The 21,020-nt window shown below is 45.2% G+C and overlaps 1 protein-coding gene across 1 annotated transcript in view; it reads left to right on the top strand.

Moving 5' to 3' along the window:
* MAML1 (mastermind like transcriptional coactivator 1) overlaps nucleotides 1-21,020 on the top strand; it is a 166,071-nt gene that overhangs the window by 27,458 nt on the left and 117,593 nt on the right. The window contains exon 2 of the mRNA XM_069654103.1: nucleotides 5,704-7,143. Coding sequence (XP_069510204.1) covers nucleotides 5,704-7,143 — 1,440 coding nt within the window. The remainder of the gene's footprint in view (nucleotides 1-5,703; nucleotides 7,144-21,020) is intronic.

Genomic DNA, 21,020 nt, shown 5'->3' with positions numbered 1-21,020 from the left:
AACACTAAATAGAAAAATGCCAATATCCACGTTTCCTAACTTCTGCAGATTTTCAGTTTTGTACTAATTATTTGTGTTCTGGTTTAAAATAAACCTGTCAACAAAAATTACGACAGTTGACAGCAAATCTCTTAATACACTTCTACTTTATAAAGACTAGATCTCTGAATGATCTCAGACATACTGAAATTATCATTGATATACTTCTGTTTAACCAACAACGTATTTCTATTAACTAATGTCTATTACAAACAGTTGAGAGGTACTGCAGTGGGGACCATCTTTGCCACCTATGGCAACCTCAATATGGGTGGGAGAAATGCAGCGTCTGGTCCAATGAGACTGTCCATTTCCCTGACGCAATAGTCCTCCGACTCAGTTTCATAGATGACTTGTTTGTCATCTGGAATGGGCTGAAAAGGCCTGGGCAATGTTGGTTGGCATCCTGAATGACAATCCGCTGAATCTCGAATTTACAGTGTCGGGATTCCATTGTCTCTTTGGGTATATTGGTGAAACAAAAGGATAGAGATTAGTCAAACTTTATAGGAAACCCACTAGTTCCGATATGCTCCATGGTACCAATAGCCATCCAAAAACCTGAGATGGGAGTATCACATATGCGGAGTTCATTAGACTATGATGGAACTGCTCTTATTTGGAAGTGTTTGATCCAGAGAGCAAAACCACAGCAATGAGCTACAAACGCCAAGCATATCCTAAGAAAGTAATTGAACAAGCATACATTAAAGCACGTACATGTTACTGTGATCTTCTTAACCACCTTGAGTACAGAACAAACAGTCGAAGGAGAGGGTGTCAAGATTAGACTAATCCTGACATTTGGTTCACAATCTCAAGCAATTCGCCAAATTTTACATTGTCATTCCCCCATTTTGAAGAACTGCCTAGTGTCACCTTTCGAAAGCCAGTGTCCTTAAAAGATACACTTGTGTCCAGCTTCTTGCAAGGAGAGAAGGTGGATGCTGGAATGAATTGGTTAAAAAATTCAGGAATTTTTTTTTAAGGAGAGAAGGAGGATGCTGGAATGAATTGGTTAAAAAATTCAGGGATTTTTTTTTCCAAATGCAAGGTTTGCAAGTTTGCTATAAATTGTGCCACATACACACATTCGATTATGGGACATTCAGTTCACGTCAGTTACAAGATTACATATGACGGAGTACGTTTTATCGTGCTTATGTAACATGTTATGTGGGGAGTATCATTTGTAAATTGAAACTTTGTTTTCTACAGCACGTTGGGGCCATAAAAATGCTGATTTAACCTACCCCATAGCCAAAAGTTTACATAAAGCCCATGACGGAAATATGTCATGCTTAAGATTTTGTGGTATACATAAAATTGACAAATCGCCCCATGGAGGCGACCAGGAACTTGGATTGCGACAATTTGTAGACGAGATGTATTTTGAACTTTGAAACCAAGACTCGTGGGGGACACATTGCTGATGAGGATTTAGACAGGGTCCTGGGAACATAATCTGTTTACCATGGTTTATTGTAGCTTTGACATCTTGTCTTTTCTCCCTCTTGTACATTTCAAATCACAAATATTAACGTACTTGTTTTCTTTTCTGTTCCATGTATATCAAATATTGATTTACTGCCGTTTGATAGTGTGCCTCGACTCATCCTTTTTAGTGAGTCTTTTAAATGCTTGTTTAACCTAGTGACATACAGATATTTTTTACTTTGACCCTTTTTCTGTCGTAGTAGCCTTTTGTCTTGATGGGCAGCAGCTTTGGCCCTTTACATTGATCCCGATCATGTCTTGTTTTTCAGTTTGTTTCATTAAGAACTATGTTTACATGCAGTTTTGCACATACTCTCTTGCACACATATTGCATTAGCGCTTTAACTTGATATGTAGAGCACTGTCCTTGGACAGTTAAGCATGTCTGTTAGTGACTCTTTTGCGTATATTTTTGTCCAGGTGGACAACGTGCCAGTCTCTTGTATTGATATTGCACTAGCACTTTACACTGACATTGGGCCTGATTCATGGACGTGTTTTATAATGGCGCAATCCCACAGGAAAAAAAGTTCTGTGAATCAGGCCCATTGCATCAGTCCTGTCCATCCCTATATAGGGGAGTTGAACATGTTTATAATGCAATCGCCAACTATTTGATACAGTCATACCCGTTTCCCTCAAGTTAACTGGTTTCTGCTCCGTTTAATCTGTTCTATAATGTTATTCAATTGGTTGTATAGAGGATACTGTTTACTTGGGATTTTGTACAGGACTTTTTTTACACTTTCATTGCATTAGCACTTTAAGCTGTTATGCAGGATATTATCCCCCATAGCTGGATTTACGTATGGTGGCACTGTGCCCCCTTGTACAAAATTAGCACTTTGATTTATGGTACTATACCGTACTGATGGACTTGACTAATGGTACAGTTGTTCATATGTCTCCATGTGTGAATTCTACTCATTGTGCTGAATAAGGCAATACTACGTTGCAATGGGAATATTTCGGTGCGTTCGAGCAGACACAATTGGTGGTTAATCTTATACACGCTATCATTGTGTAGCCGATGCTTCAATGTTGTATTTGATGTGGGACTCCGTCCCTGTTTTTGTTGGTATCCGCACCATGCTGCGAATGTCTGCTTCATAGCAGAAGATGGAGCATTGTGATATGCTTGCAGCCACTATGTCTGTATTATGAATTGCAGAGTGGTTGTAAATCAGTCGCATGTAACAAGTAAGAATGCAGCTGGGTTGATCATGTAGATGTGTTAAGGTGGCCGCTGCATTACATAATTGGTGGAAAGGCATCATTGATATACCATAGACAATGCAAGGGGACGAAGCAGTCTCCATGACTGTTGCAAGAGCCCGATATAAAGATGCTTGATTTTCAGACATGTGAACAAGCTACCGGGTGGGTGCAAAACGCACCATCCAGACAATACCTTCTGCCTGTCATGCAGAGATTCCAATAAATATTTACTGTCTATTCAAGCTATCAGTTTGATATCTTGCAAGATTGTAGTTTTCTGTTATGACCGTCCCATGGTTTTAGTATGTGTGTATTTTCATTGATACAACTTTAGTTAAGGGACAGTTAAGGTGATCTGATTTAATGTAGCAGATGTGTGAAGTGATCCTCTTAACACTGCGCATCTGCCCCAGCCCCGTTGATGACCCCTGAGATCTAATGTGTTATTTATATAGCGCTTATGCCCAAGCACTTTACATAGACCCCATATGCTCCCTCAGCGATTGAAGCCTATGGGCTTAGTGTGCGTTACAAATGTAAAAATTAAATATGCATACAATATCACCCAACCGGAGTTGGTACTCTTTGTTGACCTCGAAGGATGAAAGGCTGAGTTGGCCTTGCTGTGGATTCGAACCTGCAGCTCACACAGATCACAGCAGCAAGCACTCAACCCGCCGAGATATCTTGCCAGCCTCTAATTTGGTTTGTCATTGTGAATCCCATCCGTTATGTTTGTGCTCATGGGATTTGCAGCAGGGGGAACACCAAATTAAGATGGCAACTTCCCGCATCTGCTGAACTTCAAGGGTTTTATTGCTTTTAAATCTGATCACCTTAACTGTCCAAAGTTTTTTTTCAATGAATTTATAATACTTCTGCATAATAAAAGATCTCCCCATTCCAGAAAGGCAAAAGTTCATATGAAGTTCAACAATGAAGCAAGAGATCGAATCATTGACACTTGTACGCTATTCATCTATCTCAGCCAAAGGGTTTTGGAAGCATAATTAGTGTGCGGACAAACGAGCACATTTCGAAAAGTGCAGAGTTCTCAAGTCTTTTAGTGATGGACAAGGAGTTAGTAGGTGTTTCATAGTTTTGGTAAGTAGTTCGTTTTTGCCAAGCCTACAGAAGTCAACATTTTCATACATTTTCCTTATATTTGGGCTTCTTTACCCATAGCTTATTAGGAAACTATCTTGAACTGTGGAAGGTCTGTGCAGCAGGCTATCTGTATAATTCGGACTCTTTCGGAGCTACAGTTACTTTCGGCAAGTGTTGCAGGTTGAGATGTATGGGATCTCAATTCAGGGTTACCAGAGCTACTCTTCAGGAATGAGGGTTCTGCTGAAAGGGATGTCCCTTTCAAAATAATGTTCTGATGTACGTTTATGGATAATCAGATACGTTGTAAAACGGGAATCATTTGTAATTGTGGGGTGAAATTGCATGTTAAACTGGACATTTTTAGGTGTGCACAGCTTTTGTGGTTTTGGCTTAGTAGCATTGTTGATTATTTGAAAATGCATTGTTACACAGAACTGGGTATGGGCCGACAATGGCAGGAGTTTTTTAGGGTAGAGCATTTTTGCAGAAATTATGAAATGAGAAAACTTGCTGGGCCCATACCCTTTGACCTCTCTGGGACAAACTGGCACACTTGTATGTGATGATGAAGATAGTCGAGGATACAGCAATAGTCCAAGGTAGTTGGTCAGAGAATATAGTCCCTGTGCCCATTGCTTGGTTGTCGCTCTCTGTGTGTGTGTGTGTGTGTGTGTGTGTGTGTGTGTGTGTGTGTGTGTGTGTGTGTGTGTGTGTGCGCGCGCGCGGTGGCCACTGATGGCTCCCACTTTAAGGCTGGAATTTGCCACTGGTCCTTCCCAGGTGTGGGTTGGCGTGGAAGGCACTCCCTCTCCAGTTACGGTCCAATGGGAAGGTACAGAACATGCGGCTGTCACTGTTAGTCTTCTGAGTAATGCAGGTACATGGCTCTGTGAATGGCTTGCCTTGTCTGGGAGAGTGGTGTCAAAGATGGTGCTAAGAGTAGCAAGTGTCCTGGGAAAGTCAAGGAAGAGTACCAGTGCCAGGTAAAGTAACACATGTGGGTAGAGTTTACAGCGGGAGAAATCAGTCTCCGCATTGGCAGAAAACAGACTGGAGAAGAAATGCGTCACCAATAATCCATGGGGTTCTGGTGGTGAAGGGCAAAAGAGTGCTTCTGATATTGAAGTGTTGGCAGATCTGTTTAAAGTCAATATTTGAATATTTACTACAACTAGAGTGGACATACATTTTCATGAATTGAAGTAAATTTTTTTGCATTCTAGCGTGATGCAGATATAAGTTTTTCTTACCATCAAATGACCTATTCTGTTTGTTTAATGTCCTTTTACGTACATGCTTTGTCTCAAGTGTCACAATGTTTTCATTGATCACATATGCATCTTTCATTTATTTTTTGATCTAAATGTAGACCTCCTTTTTTTGTAACACAATACTCATTAAAATAAAGGTTGTTCTCCTCCTTTGCTTCAATACCATCTTGATTGCTTTTAAAGTTTGACCTAGCCATCAAATTACTACTTTGAGTGATTTCGTTATCGGCACACCCCACATTTAAATCATTATTTTCTTAAGCATTTAAATTACTTTACCAGCAGTTTGGACATTGTTTTTGATTCTAGTAGTCCCGCTCCACTGATGTATTTGGACACTACCCCAATTTTTTGTTTTATCTGATATTGAAGTGTGTATGTAACAAGAATTTCATTCTGATAAATCTATCCGCAAGGATTTGATGCTCACATGGTGTATCAAGATTCTATTCTATTGCAGATCTTGTTTTAAGAGCTACTTATTTAATGTCACAGAGTTGGTTTATGTAGATGAGGCTTATTTGGTGATCTGTGACTAATCCTCGGATTTGTTTTTTCTATTTTGCAGCAGCTCAATGAGACAGTAAAAAGGAAACTTGACAGTGCTGCTTCCCCCCAAAATGGAGACCAACCCAATGGGTATGGAGACCTATTTTCCGTATCCAAAAAGCTTCGCCATGATGATGGTCTTGGTGGCAACAGTGGCTCCTCCAATGGAATGCTTCCCGTCTCCCCTCTGCATGCGATTGACAACAAACCGCCTACCGCAGATGGCCTTCAACTTAACGGTAACCATTCAGTTGGACTAGATGGAATCAACAAAAAGTGTCTTGTCGACTCCAACCTTCAGTTGAATGGGAGCAGTGATGTGGAGGATGCGTTCCACATTCTGAGTAAAGAACTCAAGCAAGAACCAGTGGACGATCTTCCCTGCATGCTTTCGGGTGCAGGAGGTTCCATTTCGCAGAACAACTTGATGCCGGACCTCAACCTGAATGAGCAGGAGTGGAAAGAACTTATTGATGAACTTAACAGGTCTGTGCCTGATGAGGACATGAAGGATCTTTTTAATGAAGACTTTGGAGGGAAAAAGGACCTGGAGACTTCAAATCTAGCTCCACAACCGCCACTGACTCAGGATGTTCACATCAAAACAGAGTTTTCTCCATCTGCGTTTGAGCAGGAGCAGATTGGGTCCCCACAAGCAAGATCCACCTCTTCTGGGCCTAGCTTCATTGGTCCTGCCTCTGTGCCTGCTAGCAGTGCATCCCCTGTGCTTGGTGGCCCTCAGGCTATTTTTCAGCCTTCTAATCAATCCATGACAGACAATCCCAATGCTCCCATGATGCAGGCATCTAAGCAGCCTCAAAATGCTCAGAGACCATTGCCTAGTGTGATGCTATCCGGACAAGGAACAGCAACTGCCAAAGAGATGTCTTCAGCACATCAGCTTCAACAGATTGCGGCCAAACAGAAGAGAGACCAGATGCTGCAGAATCAACAGCCGGTCCAACAGGTTCACCAATCCAACACCATGCCTAACTGGCAGCCATCTGGGCCTTCTCGGAGCCCACTTGGGGTCACCTACAGTATGGAGAAGCCCACCAGCCCTTTGGTTTACCAGCAGGACTTCAATAATCAGAAACTCATTATGCCCAACATGGCAAGCAAAAATTCTCCCAGAGCCAGTGGGAGCTATCTTCAGCAAAATCATGTTAATATACTGCCCCATCAACCAAATGCTCTAAACCCAAACTCTGTAGCAGGCCAAAACTCTATGCTGGACTATGGCAACACAAAGCCCCTCACACACTTTAAAGCAGATTGTGGTCCGGGTAATTCAGTTCAGGCTCCGAACAAAGCAGCCATGTTGGCTTATATTCAGCAGCAGCAGCAGCAGCGTCAACAGGCACAACAAGTGCCTCACATGACAGAAGAGCAAGCTCAGTTAATTTTGATGAAGCGGAAAGCTTTAATGGCATGCAGGCCAATGGGGCCTCATAGTCAGGTAAGTATTTCTTTTTGTTTTGTACAAATACATTTAAAGTTCACCTTCTGTTTATTGGGTATAATACTGTGTCTATTGGACAATAACAATTTGGACACTGTCAGTTCATAGGACAGTTTTTTTTCCAACGTGCAAAATTTGGTTTGCTCCATAAGTAGACCTGTGCCTACAAATGTGTAGGGGAAAAAGTAGCCTTTAAATGCTACTTGCTTGAATTTAATTGTCTGCTACTTGTGCAGGCATTCCAGTTTTTATTTAATTCTGTTTATCTTTGTGTAGATGTATGACCTCCATGAAATAGATCTTGAAGAGCATTGTGTAGAACTAATTTTTTTTTTGTAACACGCCGATTACCTTTTAGCCCTGTGCAGTGCTGCATGTTCATGCAGCAGTTTCTTGAGGAAAGTGCAGTGGCATTCCCTAATACTTTGCGTTTCGGTAACCGCTTCATACCAGGTAGTGTCCTGGTCCGCAAGTGGGAAGATGCTATACTAAAGTAGGCCTTGAGTTTTTACCTGTCTAGAACACATTATCTGAAGATTGCTTTTTGCGAGCCCTCGTAAATGGAGAGTCAACACCTATCTCAGTATGAATCATTGTGTGCATTAAGACCTGCTCTGAACAAGTGCGCAGGAGTGCTCAAAAGACCTAACTATTTCAGGCAGCTACTTGTTAGAGGGGGTCCTTTGCTGGGCATGTCAGGGAGCAACATGGGTGTGCCGTCACACGTTCCAGTGGGCTCTTCTGTCTACACAGTGTTCTGGTGTAGATGGATTTCCTCCCACTTCTAATTATGGCTATGTCAATCTTTGAAAAAATAATCTGCGAGTAGGATCTATCCATTTATAACAAGCTGCCTTCCTGCAGTAATGTTTCTTGATGCATTTGGGATTCCTCCCGCATGCCTTCTCAACTTTCCGACCTGCCCCCTAAAAGAACGTTTGTCAATTATTTTTCATCATTTTGGTGCGACAGTGCTGCCTTTTCTCGGTACCTGTGACTGGTAAAAAAGTGTGTAATTGGGATCTGAGGCATGCCACACCTGTGTAACGCGGACGGTATCATACCAAAATATTCAAAACAAATGCTGCCGTCACATTAAAAAAAGAAAAGAATTTCGACCAAGTTAATCAGGAAAATAGAGGGGTTTGGGATAATTATTTTGCATGTTGAAATTTTGTAAAAAATATCTGATTTCTGACTCAGTTATTTTTTTTTCTTGAAGTTATAACATAGATATACACGTGACCTGCCCTTTTCATACTGTTAGGAGCCAGTGCAGAGCTGCCTAACACCACATAGTGGCTGAAAGGAACCTTTTCAGGCCAATTTGAACCTGGATGTTCTTTCCAAGATGGGGCAATATGTGAGGAATTTTGTATCCATTAGGTGAACTTTACTGAAGCTAGCTTGTTCTTTTCATGCATAACAAACTGCTGCGTAAATTCTCCTCTGCTGATGCGTCGCAAATAATCTTAGATCTGTCAAATTGCCTTAGGATAGTTTGGTATGCAGGTTGGATGTGTGGGCGGATTGAAGGTCTGATCCACGGTACATACTAATTTGTGTGCACTGTAAATTAGTTGGGGTACGGTTCTGCACCAGTGTAAATGAGTAAGTTAAAGCTTATATAAACCATTTATTTAACAAACCTTTTGTCCTTTGGTGCAATCCTAGGCTTCACATAATCTTCCTAAACCAACATTAAACAAATGGTGGCACATGCTAATGTTTCATCCAATGTCAGGCTTTATCAAGGCATAGCAATACATTTCCCACAATTAAAGCCAATTCCCTGTTCCAAATTACATGTAGTTCTTGGTAGCATTGATTCACATCCCATTAGTTGTCTATATATCCTGACATTATTTCACAATTTTGAGAGGTTAGCAACCTTGGTTAGTCAAAATCTTTGCCAATTTATGAAAATGTTCCATTTGTTAGTATCACATTGGTGGCACATTAATTAGTATTGACATTCCTTGTGTACAATAAAGGTGATATTTACAGTGGATCACTGCCATGTTATAAATAATCCTGTAGAAGTAATGATGGAGGAGGAAAGGAGAAACGAATAAAGAGGGGTGTAAGGGAGCAAATTCTATATTTGAAAGTCATTCATTATGGAGAGCTGTGGTGTCCAAGTAATAATCTCGCAATTCAAGCTTATAATCAATATTTGAGTCATTTCGTCATCCCTTTCTCTACAATATAACTCAGTTGTTAAGACTTCACCAGCATGGGGTCTGGCATGGATTCACATGCTCATGAATATTCCCCGTCCGGCTGGGAATCCCTGGTAAAAGAAAAAACTGTATTTCTCCTCTAAACCGATTATTGTACTCTGGATCATCCTGCCCCCATCCAATGACAGTCCGCTCCCTAAGATCCACCCCTGGTGGCCATCTTCAGATTTGCACCGCATGCTTCAGTGTTGAAGTCCTTAAATTGCTCCCCTAGTTAATTTCTGTGATTATCATAAAATGTTTACAAAATAGTTTGAATTTGCATTTTATTTTTCTTTATTGTCTTCGACTAAGGATAGAGACCAGCAGTAGGATCTTCATCCACTGTTGGATTATCGAAGTTGGAGAAGGCCCTGCCTTGGGCCTACTTTGTGCCCTTTCAGCATGGCTGAGGAGAAGGAAGGTCGCAGCCTCTTCAAACTCTGCGCGAAGTGCCTTTTAAGAAACGTCTTTGTGGAAGATCGGCCCAATAAATGCTTATACTGCCTGCATCCGGACCACGATGAGGACCGATACAGCAGACTGTTGGCGTGGCTCAAGTTGAGCAAGGCCTCTGATGCAGCCTCCAGGCAGGGTCATGCCTCATCCAGGACAGGTCGGTCCGAGTAGCGTCCTTCCTCTGGGACGAGTTAGAGATTCTTTGAGGACACCCCCGCTTGCGGGGGTCCAGTAGGAAGCCAAACTCTGCGACGCTAGCTCCGCTGGGTTCGCTGCTGATGTGGGTTCCGATTGAAGGCGTTCACCCTCATCCTCCACTATGAGAATGCCAATGAAAGGAACATGGTCACTAATCCCGTCCAAACTCTGTCTTCGGATAATCCAATGAGGCAAAAGTCTGGGGAGGACTCGTTGAAGGCAGCTAAGGCTTCACACCAGACCAAGTCAACTGAGTTGACGACTGCACCGTTGACGAAGGCAATCACAAGCACTTTGTCTTCCAAGTCAACGACGTCCACCGTGGTTCTAAAAGAGAGCGGGTCCAGAAAAGGTGGTGGCCACTCCATGGGTATCCTTGCCTCAAGGCGAGATACAGCTGAGAATGAACAGGGCCATGGAAAGACCAACTGGCCACTCCAACCCAACAACCTCCTGAGAGGGAGACTGAAACAGTCCCACCCGTGGAGCCTCCTAGGTATGCGGACTGGCAAGCTACTGAGGATAGACCGGAGCAAATCTACTCAAGTACTGACGAAGGCAATAATCCCCACAATGGGTGATGCTCAGACCATGGAGGGGGAGCTGCTTAGGGAGGAATACAATCCCCAGTACAGAAGAGACTCATCGGCCCGGATCCCACTCCACTGGGTCAGTTTTCCCCTAGACCTAAGGCTGTCTCTCTGGACATTTCAACCCTACACACAATGGTCACTTAAATCCAGCAAAGGATGCTGCCATTGGGACCTGCACCTCCTCGGGAGACTCAAGAACCTCTGAAGGTAAATTCTCCCTCACGGAAGGGCAAGTTCAGAGGGGGATGGAGGGAGGTTGCGGCACTGGTCCTTGGCATCATCTGACCCCGCCACCTTGTCACGAGAAGACTCCTACCGAAGCCCCAGATCCAGACACAGCTACCACGGGTATCGGCAAGGATGACTATTTAATTACGGCGGACGGGGAAGAGCGAGCCCCATAGGGCCTCCCCTCCAGACGAAGCAAGATCCTTTCATTCGGTCATGTTGAGGGCCTCTGGACTGTTTCAGTTGGTTCCTGAGGAGATGATGAAGGGTTTATTTATTTTATTTATTGCATTTGTTACACACCCAGACCCTTGGGTATCACGGCGAGGTTACAGACATCTTGATGAAGCTTACAATAGTCGCCATTATAGCGAGGTTACATATTGGTGATAAACAAGGTAAAATGATAGCAGTTATTTACAATATAAAATACAGTGTAGGCTATGCGGTTACAATATATACAGGAACAGAATTGATTGCGGGTGTTCTGAAGTATTATATTTAAGGTAGATTGAATAGTCTAGTTTTGAGCAGTTTTTTGAATCCCGAGTGTTTCCTCATTTTATTTATAGCTATTGGTAGGGTGTTCTAGGGTTTGGGAGCTAGGTGTTTGAAGCTGCTGCCACCTGCTCGAGTTTTTTTGTGTCTGGAATAGTTAGAAGTGCTTGGGTATGTAAGTAAGTTGATAGGGCGTCTTGTATGGTGGTACACCATTCTTTGCTGGTGTTGGTGGGGCTGGAGGCTGGAATTGGGTTTTCAAGTTCTTTAGTATTGAGAATAATTCTTTCGAGTCTGATGTGGCATTGTTAATCCGTTCATTGTAGGCATTTGCTATATCGGTGATTATGGTTTTTTTGTAGGTGCTATTTGCCTCCAGGTAGGCTGTTTCGGTCTCTGTAGTGGGTTGTTTCCTAAAAATGTGCTCAAGGGCGCGTTTGGTTCTTCTGAGTGTGACCAGGTCTTCACTAAACCAGAAGCAAGATAGTTTGTCGGTGCGTTTAGTTTTGGTGGTGAGGGGAGCTACTTTGTTGATAGTGGTTGTGAGACAATTGTGGTAGGCATCTACTATTAGTCTGGGATTGTTATTGGCGATAGTCGGTGAATCTAACGCTTTGGATAGGAGTGGCTCTAAGTTTTCAGGGGTGAGTTTGCGATGGGTTTCTAGTTTAATAGGAATTGAGGGTTTTGGAGCTAGTTGCCAAGGGTTCAGTGACATTGATGGTGAACAGGATGTTGTGATGGTCTATCCAATCAGGGGGTGAAATGAGTCTATGGAGATGTCAGTATTGAGCGAGAGAATCCAATCAAGGGTTCTTCCTTTGATGTGGGTGTGGGGCATTCACTAATTGAGTGAAACTCATGTCCTGCTTTGCAGGAATGTAGTGCTTCTGCTGTGTAGTCAAAGCTGTCATTAAACTCTAGGTACAAGTCTCCCAGCATGATGCACTTGGTATTGGGCTTAATGATGGGTGCTAATAGTAGTGGGATGTCTGTTTCAGGATGGCTGTTAGGGTTGCATGCTCTGTAGATCGATATTAGATTAATTGTGATTTTTCCATTAATAGGAAGTTTGGCGAGCAATATTTTGTTTCCTGCCATACTTTTAATAGTGCATGATCTTAGTTGGAGTTTGGTCTTTGCGATGGCATTGCTGTCCCCTGGTGAGTGGGTCCTATCAATTCTGAGGATGGTGTAATCTGTGGGGATGGCGATGGAGAGGGCCGGATGCTTGGTGAAGCCAGGATTCAGTTTTGACTAATATGTCGAGCTCAGCCTCTGTAATTAAGTCGTGAATTTCATTGGCATGCGCACCTAGCGAGCAGGCATTTATGAGGGCGCAATGAAGGATGGTAGGGCGTTTCAGAGTGAGAGTTTCTACTGTTGTAATGGTCAGGTGTTCAGGTGTTGGTTATAGAGGTGTAGTGGTGATAACTGGGGAAAAAACGGATTACACAGTGTCATTGTATTTGGGGCAGTTGATCCGATGCTGGGTTCGTCACCTCAGACGGCAGTGTCTTACCTCGCCGAGGACAGGTAATGAATGGATTTCAGGAATTCTCTTGAGCTTTAGAGTAAGCCTCTGTGAGAGTCTGGGTATTGGAATCCTGGATGGTGACATGAGTATTGGCATTAGATTGAGATTTGACTGAGTTGTTGGTGGCTGGTGGGAATGATGAGAGTAGTGGCAGGAAGGGCGTGGGGCATGGTATCGGGTGGTGTCTTGGCAGGCTGGCTTGGAAAGACTATTTTTGTAGGTGATAAAATGGCTGCCTGTGCAGGGTATATGGTTGGGGGTGAGGCAGTATGGGAACATGGTGAGAAGTAACCCGCCTAGCGTGGCTGAAGTGGTGGCTGGGGGGGGGGGGGCGTTGATCCAATTCTGTATTTGGTCAGGGTAGATGGACTAGTCAAGTACATTGACTAGTCTGTTGGTCAGCTAGGCAGGTCCATCAATTGGATGGAGAGATTGGTCTAAGCGTTATGCCAGTTAATTCAAATGGAAATTGATGCACAAAGGTTGGCCTAGCGGTAGGACAATAGGCTGGTCCCACGTTAATTGAAACAGACTAGTAAGTACAGGGTGCCGATTCAGTGGTCTCGCCTGCAGCTAGGAAACGCTCGGCCAATCAGTTGTCGGCAGCCATGGTACCTCCGGACGAGGAGGGGAATAGGTTGGATGCGATGGGCAAGCGAATAATTTACACGGCAGCCTCTACCATCACAGTGGCGGTAGACATCGCCGGCACAGGTTTTCGCCAGATGGGGGAAGTGGGTGTCTCTGCACCGTCAAGGTTGGTTGAAGGTTACAAACTCCACCAGGACTTTCAGACTAAGGTGCTGGATATGCCGCTTAACGGGGAGAACCTCTTCGGAAAGGCGGTCGATGAGTCTTTGCAGGCAATAAAGACTGACAGACGGCACGTTCCCTCTGAACTTTAAACATGACGATCCTCGTCCTTTCGCTCATCCAGAGGAATGCTAGGAGGATCTTCAAAGGGATATAGTACCCCTTACAAGCAGCCTTCATGCTCTTCCACTCAAGAAGCATACAGGGGATGCTCTCAAGGCAGCGAAGGTCAACTGCGCCGCCACCCGCAAGGCAGCACACCTCCCCCAAGCAGACCTGAACTGATTGTGGTTCTGTGCCCCCACTTGCGCACACCAATGGGAGGCTGGCTGGTCAAGTATGTCTTTTTTCTTTTCTCTCCGAGAATGCTTTTCTCTTTCCCCTCCCTCTTTCGAGGTCGTAATCACACTTCTTGCCCTCAGCTATGGAGAGGACGCCCTTTAGGTTTTGCCCGCTTTGCAAGGGCAAATATACCTGGAAGGACAAGCACAAACGGTGCAACCGTTGCTTGCCCCTCGATCACAAGGACGGCTGTGCGGCCGGCCTTTAAGTTACTTAAGCCCAAAACGATAAAGGACCGTAGGGTCAAAAGGTGGGCGGCTTACGCCATGTCTAAGTCAGATTCCTCGCCCGCTGCCGCCGAATGTGACGAGGACAGTGATTACACGGCCTCTGTAACAGAGGTTGTAAACCTCTCGAGGGAGCGTTTGCGCTCCTCTTAGTCCGTCCCTGGCCCCGACAAGCCCGGCTCACGCCCAGCTTATGGGGATGAACACCCCGGCGACAAGGACGCACACAAGAAATCTCAAAAACACATACCCCACGGCACGCATTCGTCGAAGGCGAAGGCAGCCAGAGCGCCAACGGAGGCGCCGGGCCCACCGGCGTCTTCCGCCGACCGCAAGGGTCGCCAGCCCTCCCCGCTCCCGGCGACCGGGCACTCTGGAAATAAGGGCGCTAACCCCAAACCCTCAGGCGGCGAGGCGCCTCGTAAGAGTGCGCACGTTGCCAGTAAAGACTCGACGGTACCTAGCGCGCACGTTGCCAGTAAAGACTCGACGGTACCTAGCGCGACGGCGAGCGATCCCTCGGCAGACAGAATGATCGCCGAAAGCCTTGCGCGTATATCTTCTAAGGACGGCCAGAGACAGACGTCAAGTGACACGCCGAAAACCGCGCACAAGGCCAAAGAAACACTGAAGGTGCCTGAAAGTAGGCTGGGACAGCTCCTGCTGTCGACGGAAAGCCCTAGCCTGCCAGAACATTTCTCAGAAGGCGAAGGCACCTTATCTTCGACGCTATGGGACAGATCTAGGCGAATACAAGAAGAGACTCCTTTTTCACTCCCAGACCGCTCTGGCCTACCTCAGTGGACCTTAGAGAAGTTCCAGTCCTGTATGGACAAGTTAGACAGATTCCTGGCCATTCCAGAAAATTGGACACCTAAAAGACCTAGGAAGGTACTCCTAGAAAGTCCAAGGGCTAAATACCCGAAGTTGTTCTATAACCCCTTTCAGGAGGATATGAACTCTTACTTCCAGGAGGAGTTAATTAATGATGAGAACCAACAAGAGGGAGAAGGCTTCCATGAGGACACTAACATAAGAGAGGAAGGGTACGAAGAAGACCCAGGTGAGGGTGACCCAAATCCCTGGCAGGCCCCATCAGGGTCTACAGAGCCAGACATTATAGACATCAGGTCTCCTCAAACCACACCAGTCAGGAACCCTTCGCCTGTTGACGACCAGCCCACCTTTAATGCGCTGCTGAGGAAAGCAGCAGCACATTTTGAGGTCGAAACTGGGGAGGTCACCCCCAGACACTGACTTCGTGGAAAGGATTATCAAAGAAAAACCCCCCACCAGCCAAACAATTCCAATACTCGCCTCTGTTAAGAGACAAATCAACCCTTCACTGGCCACCCCTGCACTAATAAGAGGGGTTAATCCAAGAATGGAAAAATTGTTCTTACCCTCTCAATCAGACCCACTATATATTAAGGGTCACTCAATCCCGGACTCCTTAGTGGTGGCTAACACTAGGAAAAGGGCTGGGGTTCCACTGTCTACCAGCGAGGCACCCCTGGATAAAGAGGGGAAAAAGCTTTATGCCCTAGCCAAAAGAATTACCACCTCGGCAGCGTTCTCAACTATAATTGCCAATAAGAACACATTGCGGGCAAGCTACGCTGATGCGCAATGGCGAAAGTTTAAGCAGGACATGGAGGAAGTCCCTGAACCCCTAAAAACTAGATTGCTGGCTACAGTTAATGAAGGGTCTCTGGTCAACCAATGAATCGTTAAGAATACCCTCGATGCAGCGGAAACAGCTGGCCGCTCTTTAGTACAGGGAATTCTGCTGAAGTGCCACGTCTGGCTTCGCAATTCCGGGTTTAAGGCGGAAACGCAAGCGGCGCTCATTAAGAAGCCTATTGAAGAGTCTAACCTCTTTGGAAAGGCAGTGGACGACGCACCGGAAAATGCGAAATAAGAATTTGATACCATAAAAACCTTGGACCAAATCTCAAAGCTCCCTAACAGGCGGGGATTTGGCAACAAGCGTTCTTTTCGTGGCCAACGCCAGCAACAGAATCAACAACTTCAATATTCTGCCAACAACTACCAAAGTAATAGTGGCCAGTACAATCAGAGAGGGCACCGCCGTGGCAAGGGGAGAGGCCGGGGTTCCACCCCTAGAGGCTCCCAAGCCACCAACAACACCAAGTGACGTGAAGATTCGGGTCCCCTCCCATGCATTGCCGGTCGGGGGCCGGTTAACATTCTTTCTTCCAGCATGGGAGGGAATAACATCAGACCGCTGGGTACTATCCACCGTAGCCCGCGGTTACTGTATAGAGTTCAACAGTTCCCCAACATACAGACCCCCGAGGGGACGACGCATGACACCAGAACACCTCGCCATCCTTCTCCAAGAAGTGGACCAGCTACTGGAAAAAGGACCTATAGAGGTTGTGCCTCTATCTCAGGTAACGGAAGGTATTTATTCAGTGTACTTCCTTGTACCCAAAAAGGATTTAACCATGCGCCCTGTATTAGATCTGTGCCCAGCGAACAAGTTTGTCAACCCCCAAAAGTTTCGTATGGTGACCTTACAGGAAGTGATCCCACTGCCATCACAGGGAGATTACATGACAACACTGGACATGAAAGATGCATACTTTCATATTTTAATGTTGCCAGCGCACAGAAAATACCTCAGGTTCATGATAGAGGGCAAACACTACCAGTTCAGAGTCCTACCCTTCGGCATAGCATCTGCACCAAGGGTATTCACGAAAGTACTGGCAGTGGCAGCGGCCCACCTGCGCAGGTTATCCATCCCAGTATACCCTTACCTCGACGACTGGCTCATAACAGGGGATTCTTACGAGACATGCTTCTCAAACACCCAAAAGACTGTAGACCTTTTGCTCCAGTCCAGCTTAGACCCCAGCTAAGTCAAACAATTCCTAGGGGCTCTAATTCGAACAAAGGACTGCCTCGTCTTCCCCTCCAGCGAGAGGGTCCAAAACATGCTGTTCCAGATCCCCCAATATGTGGCAGGTCGGGAGGTGACGGTGCGCAAAGCGATGCGCTTGCTAGGAATGATTGCGTCATGTATTTATTTGGTACCTCACGCGCGCCTGCGTCCAATGCAAGAGTGGCTCAACAGCCAGTGGTGTCAGGCCAGCGGACAATGGGACGATTTAGTGGTGGTCTCGCAGGCCTTGGTTTTCTCGCTACGGTGGTGGACAAAGGAAAACCTGGTAAGAGGGAAACCTTTTGCCACACCCGCAGTGGAAGCCACTCTAACCACAGACGCATCCCTCACAGGATGGGGGGCTCACCTATCCCATCAGACTGCTCACGGAGTGTGGACTCCGAGCGTAGCATCCAAGCACATAAACCTACTGGAGCTACTGGCCGTGTTCAAGGCACTAAAAGCCTTCCAGGAACACCTACAAGGGAAGACAGTGATGGTCCTTACGGACAGCACCACAGCCATGTACTACCTCAACAAGCAAGGGGGCACCCACTCTCCAGGACTGTCCAAGCTGGCCCAGAATATCTGGAAGTGGGCTCTCAAACGCATGTTCCTACTGTCGCAACACTTACCAGGGGAACTCAATCTGCTAGCAGACGAACTCAGCAGAGACTTCCCTCTGCCCTCAGAGTACGAATGGCAGTTGCACGAAGACATCGTCTTCGACGTCTTCACACAATGGGGATTCCCAGAAATAGACCTGTTCGCAACTCTGGAGAACTCACAATGCTAGATTACGCCTCCAGGTACCCCCAGAACCAATCCAAGGGGAACGGTCTATCGATTCCATGGTCAGGGAAATTTGCTTACGCCTTTCCCCCGATTCCCCTTCTCAAGATTGTGCACAAGATGCACCAAGAACAAGTTACCATGATACTAGTGGCCCCTATGTGGGCCTGGCAGCCATGGTTCGCTCACTTGATGGAGATGTCTCTATCTCCCCCAGTGAAACTTCCCTGCCCGCACAACATGCTGTCACAGGACAAGGGCAGGACACTGCATCCATGCCCTCAGACCATGAACTTAGCAGCCTGGCTCCTGAGATCATAGAATTTGGACACTTACAACTCCCACAGAGATGCATGGACATCCTCAGGGATGCTAGAAAGCCTAACACTCGTCACTGTTATTCTAGCAAATGGAAGAGATTTGTCATCTGGTGTAGAGGAAGAAGCATCGACCCAGTTGACTGCTCCCCCACGCACATTGTCCTGTACCTGACCCATTTACTGGACTCAAGTCTAGTGTTCAATTCCATTAAAGTCCACCTAGCGGCACTTTCTGCATACACCACTTCCCAGCTTAGTGTCGTGGTGGAAAGTCCCAGTTATCAAAGCCTTCATGGAGGGAGTAAAGAGAATACACCCTCCGATAGCAAACCCAGCTCCCGGCTGGGACCTGAATGTGGTACTTACCAGACTCATGGGCTCACCCTTTGAACCCATGCACAAAGCAACACTTAAAGACCTCACTCTTAAGACTGCTTTCCTAATAGCTATCACCTCCATTAGGAGAGTAAGTGAACTACAGGCTCTTTCTGTTTTAGATCCCTTTTTAGCAGTTCACAAAGATAAAGTGGTTCTATGCACGCACCCAAGGTTTGCACCGAAATTCATCTCAAAATTCCATGTAAACCAGTCAATAGAACTACCAACGTTCTTTCAAAACCCTTCCAATTCGGGAGAAAAAAGTCTGCATACACTTGATGTGCACAGAGCTGTCATGTTCTACATGGAAAGAACCAGACCACTGAGAAAGACTAATCAGTTCTTTGTCTCGGTGGCAGCAGGAAGAGAAGGAGATGCAGTATCAAAGTCCACTATATCTAGATGGATTGTTCAATGCATCACTCTGTTACACTCTTGCTAAGAGAGAACTACCCTTCAAGCCAAGAGCACATTCTACTCGAGGCACTGGGGCATCCATAGCATTCATTGCAAATGTTCCCCTTGAGTCCATCTGCAAAGCGGCAACCTGGAGTTCTGTGCACACCTTTACAAAACACTACTGTCTAGATGCACACTCTAGATCTGACTCCCAGGTGGGACAGGCAGTATTAAGACATCTTTTCTCTACTGTTCCTTCTCATAACCCACCGTCAACTCCGGGTACTGCTCGCTAGTCTATGCACAGCATGTGATTCTAAGCAGATTGACAAACATCAGAAGACAATGCATTACTTACCGAAAAAGCATTTCTGATGGTTGTATCTGCTTAGATTCACATGCGTCCACCCTTCCTCCCCGCTCGGATGGAAGGAACATAGACACCTTTCTACATCTCTCTTTTCTGTACTCACTCACTCACGTATAGAAGGCTCCCTCAGGGCAGAAAAAATACAAACAGAGGGACCTCGACGCGTGAGGGATTGTGGGTACAACGCACGTACTTCTAGGGATAGTGTTACAGACATGCCTTGTTGACGTCCCCTTTTCGACTACGAAAAACAAAATGCAATACTCCGCCATGACCACTGGATGTTGGACTATGCACAGCATGTGAATCTAAGCAGATACAACCATCAGAAATGCTTTTGGAGAGAGAGGGAGAAAAAAAAAATGTGGATCCCCACATTGTGTACAAAACCAAAATGATTCTGGCAATTACAGTTGGGAAGAAATGCAGACAAGTGCATAGGTTGCACACTGGTCCAAAATCCCTGCTTCAACACTAAAGTGTGTGATCCTGGGCAACTCATTTTGCCACTGTGCCTTTTTAGCAAAAACAGAAATGTCTATAACAAGTGATTTATTGCCAACTAGTTACTACTCAAAAAAGCCTGACCTCTTTTCCACTGTTTGAACTATACCATTAATAGTAGTGACCATTTATATAATGCACATGACAAAGGGCCTAATTCATTGAGCGTTTTCCAATGGGGTGTTGCCATTATAAAAGGTTTGTGAATTAGGCCCAAAGTGTATGTCTCGTGGCTTACTCCTTGCTGCTTCTTTAATATAAATTCAGATGAACTCCAAGTATTAAAAACTCACCTGTTCCTTCCCCCATCTTGTACTTTCATCATAGGTGAGCAGTCTTGATTGCCCAATAGGTTTCTTCCAAGATAGTCAAGAATCTGCATCTCTGGTATGACACGCATCATAGCCAATTTAGCCCGTAATCGCTAATCATATCAGGGTGGATTAAAGAGTGGTGGAAGAGCAAAAAAAGGAACTACTGGTACTCTGGCTGCATCCAAAAAGGAGAGTGGGGGGTGGCCAGACAGATGGGGTGGGTAGGCAAGGGGGAGTGCGGGACGGGACCAGGATCACAACCTTGCCTGAACTGTGAAGCAAGGATTTTAATCCACTTGCAAATTTGACCACATCGCTTCCAAGCTTTACTTGGTACAAATAGTTTGGATTTCAAAGCCAACAGTAATGATCTTAGAGAGTTTACTTACAAAAAACACAAATTGCATAATAACCCCGCATGACAACATGTAAATCCTTACAGCTACGTGTTAAGCCAAAGGATTATCATTGAGGATTTAATGTTCATCCTGAATGGTATACTGTAAGTCCCAGAATGCAATATAATGTCAACCTGAACCCCACAGTACTTGCAGTGATTTAAGACATGTAATAAAAGATGTTGTATAATAAACTCAGATATGGAGATTCCTTGCAACAAACCACCAGCTCATTGTTATTCATCAAGTTGAAAACATTTCATTAGTGACTTAAAGCACATTTTGTTTGCGTGTCAAGCTAGATATATAAAGCGCCCATTTAATGTGTTAATACAAACACATAATTAAATGGGCGCTTTGGGTTGCTCACT

This window comes from Ambystoma mexicanum, chromosome 3q (assembly GCF_040938575.1).
Source record: "Ambystoma mexicanum isolate Mex_15411 chromosome 3q, UKY_AmexF1_1, whole genome shotgun sequence".
In the NCBI taxonomy this organism is placed as follows: domain Eukaryota; kingdom Metazoa; phylum Chordata; class Amphibia; order Caudata; family Ambystomatidae; genus Ambystoma; species Ambystoma mexicanum.
This window is presented reverse-complemented; position numbering and strand designations above follow the sequence as displayed.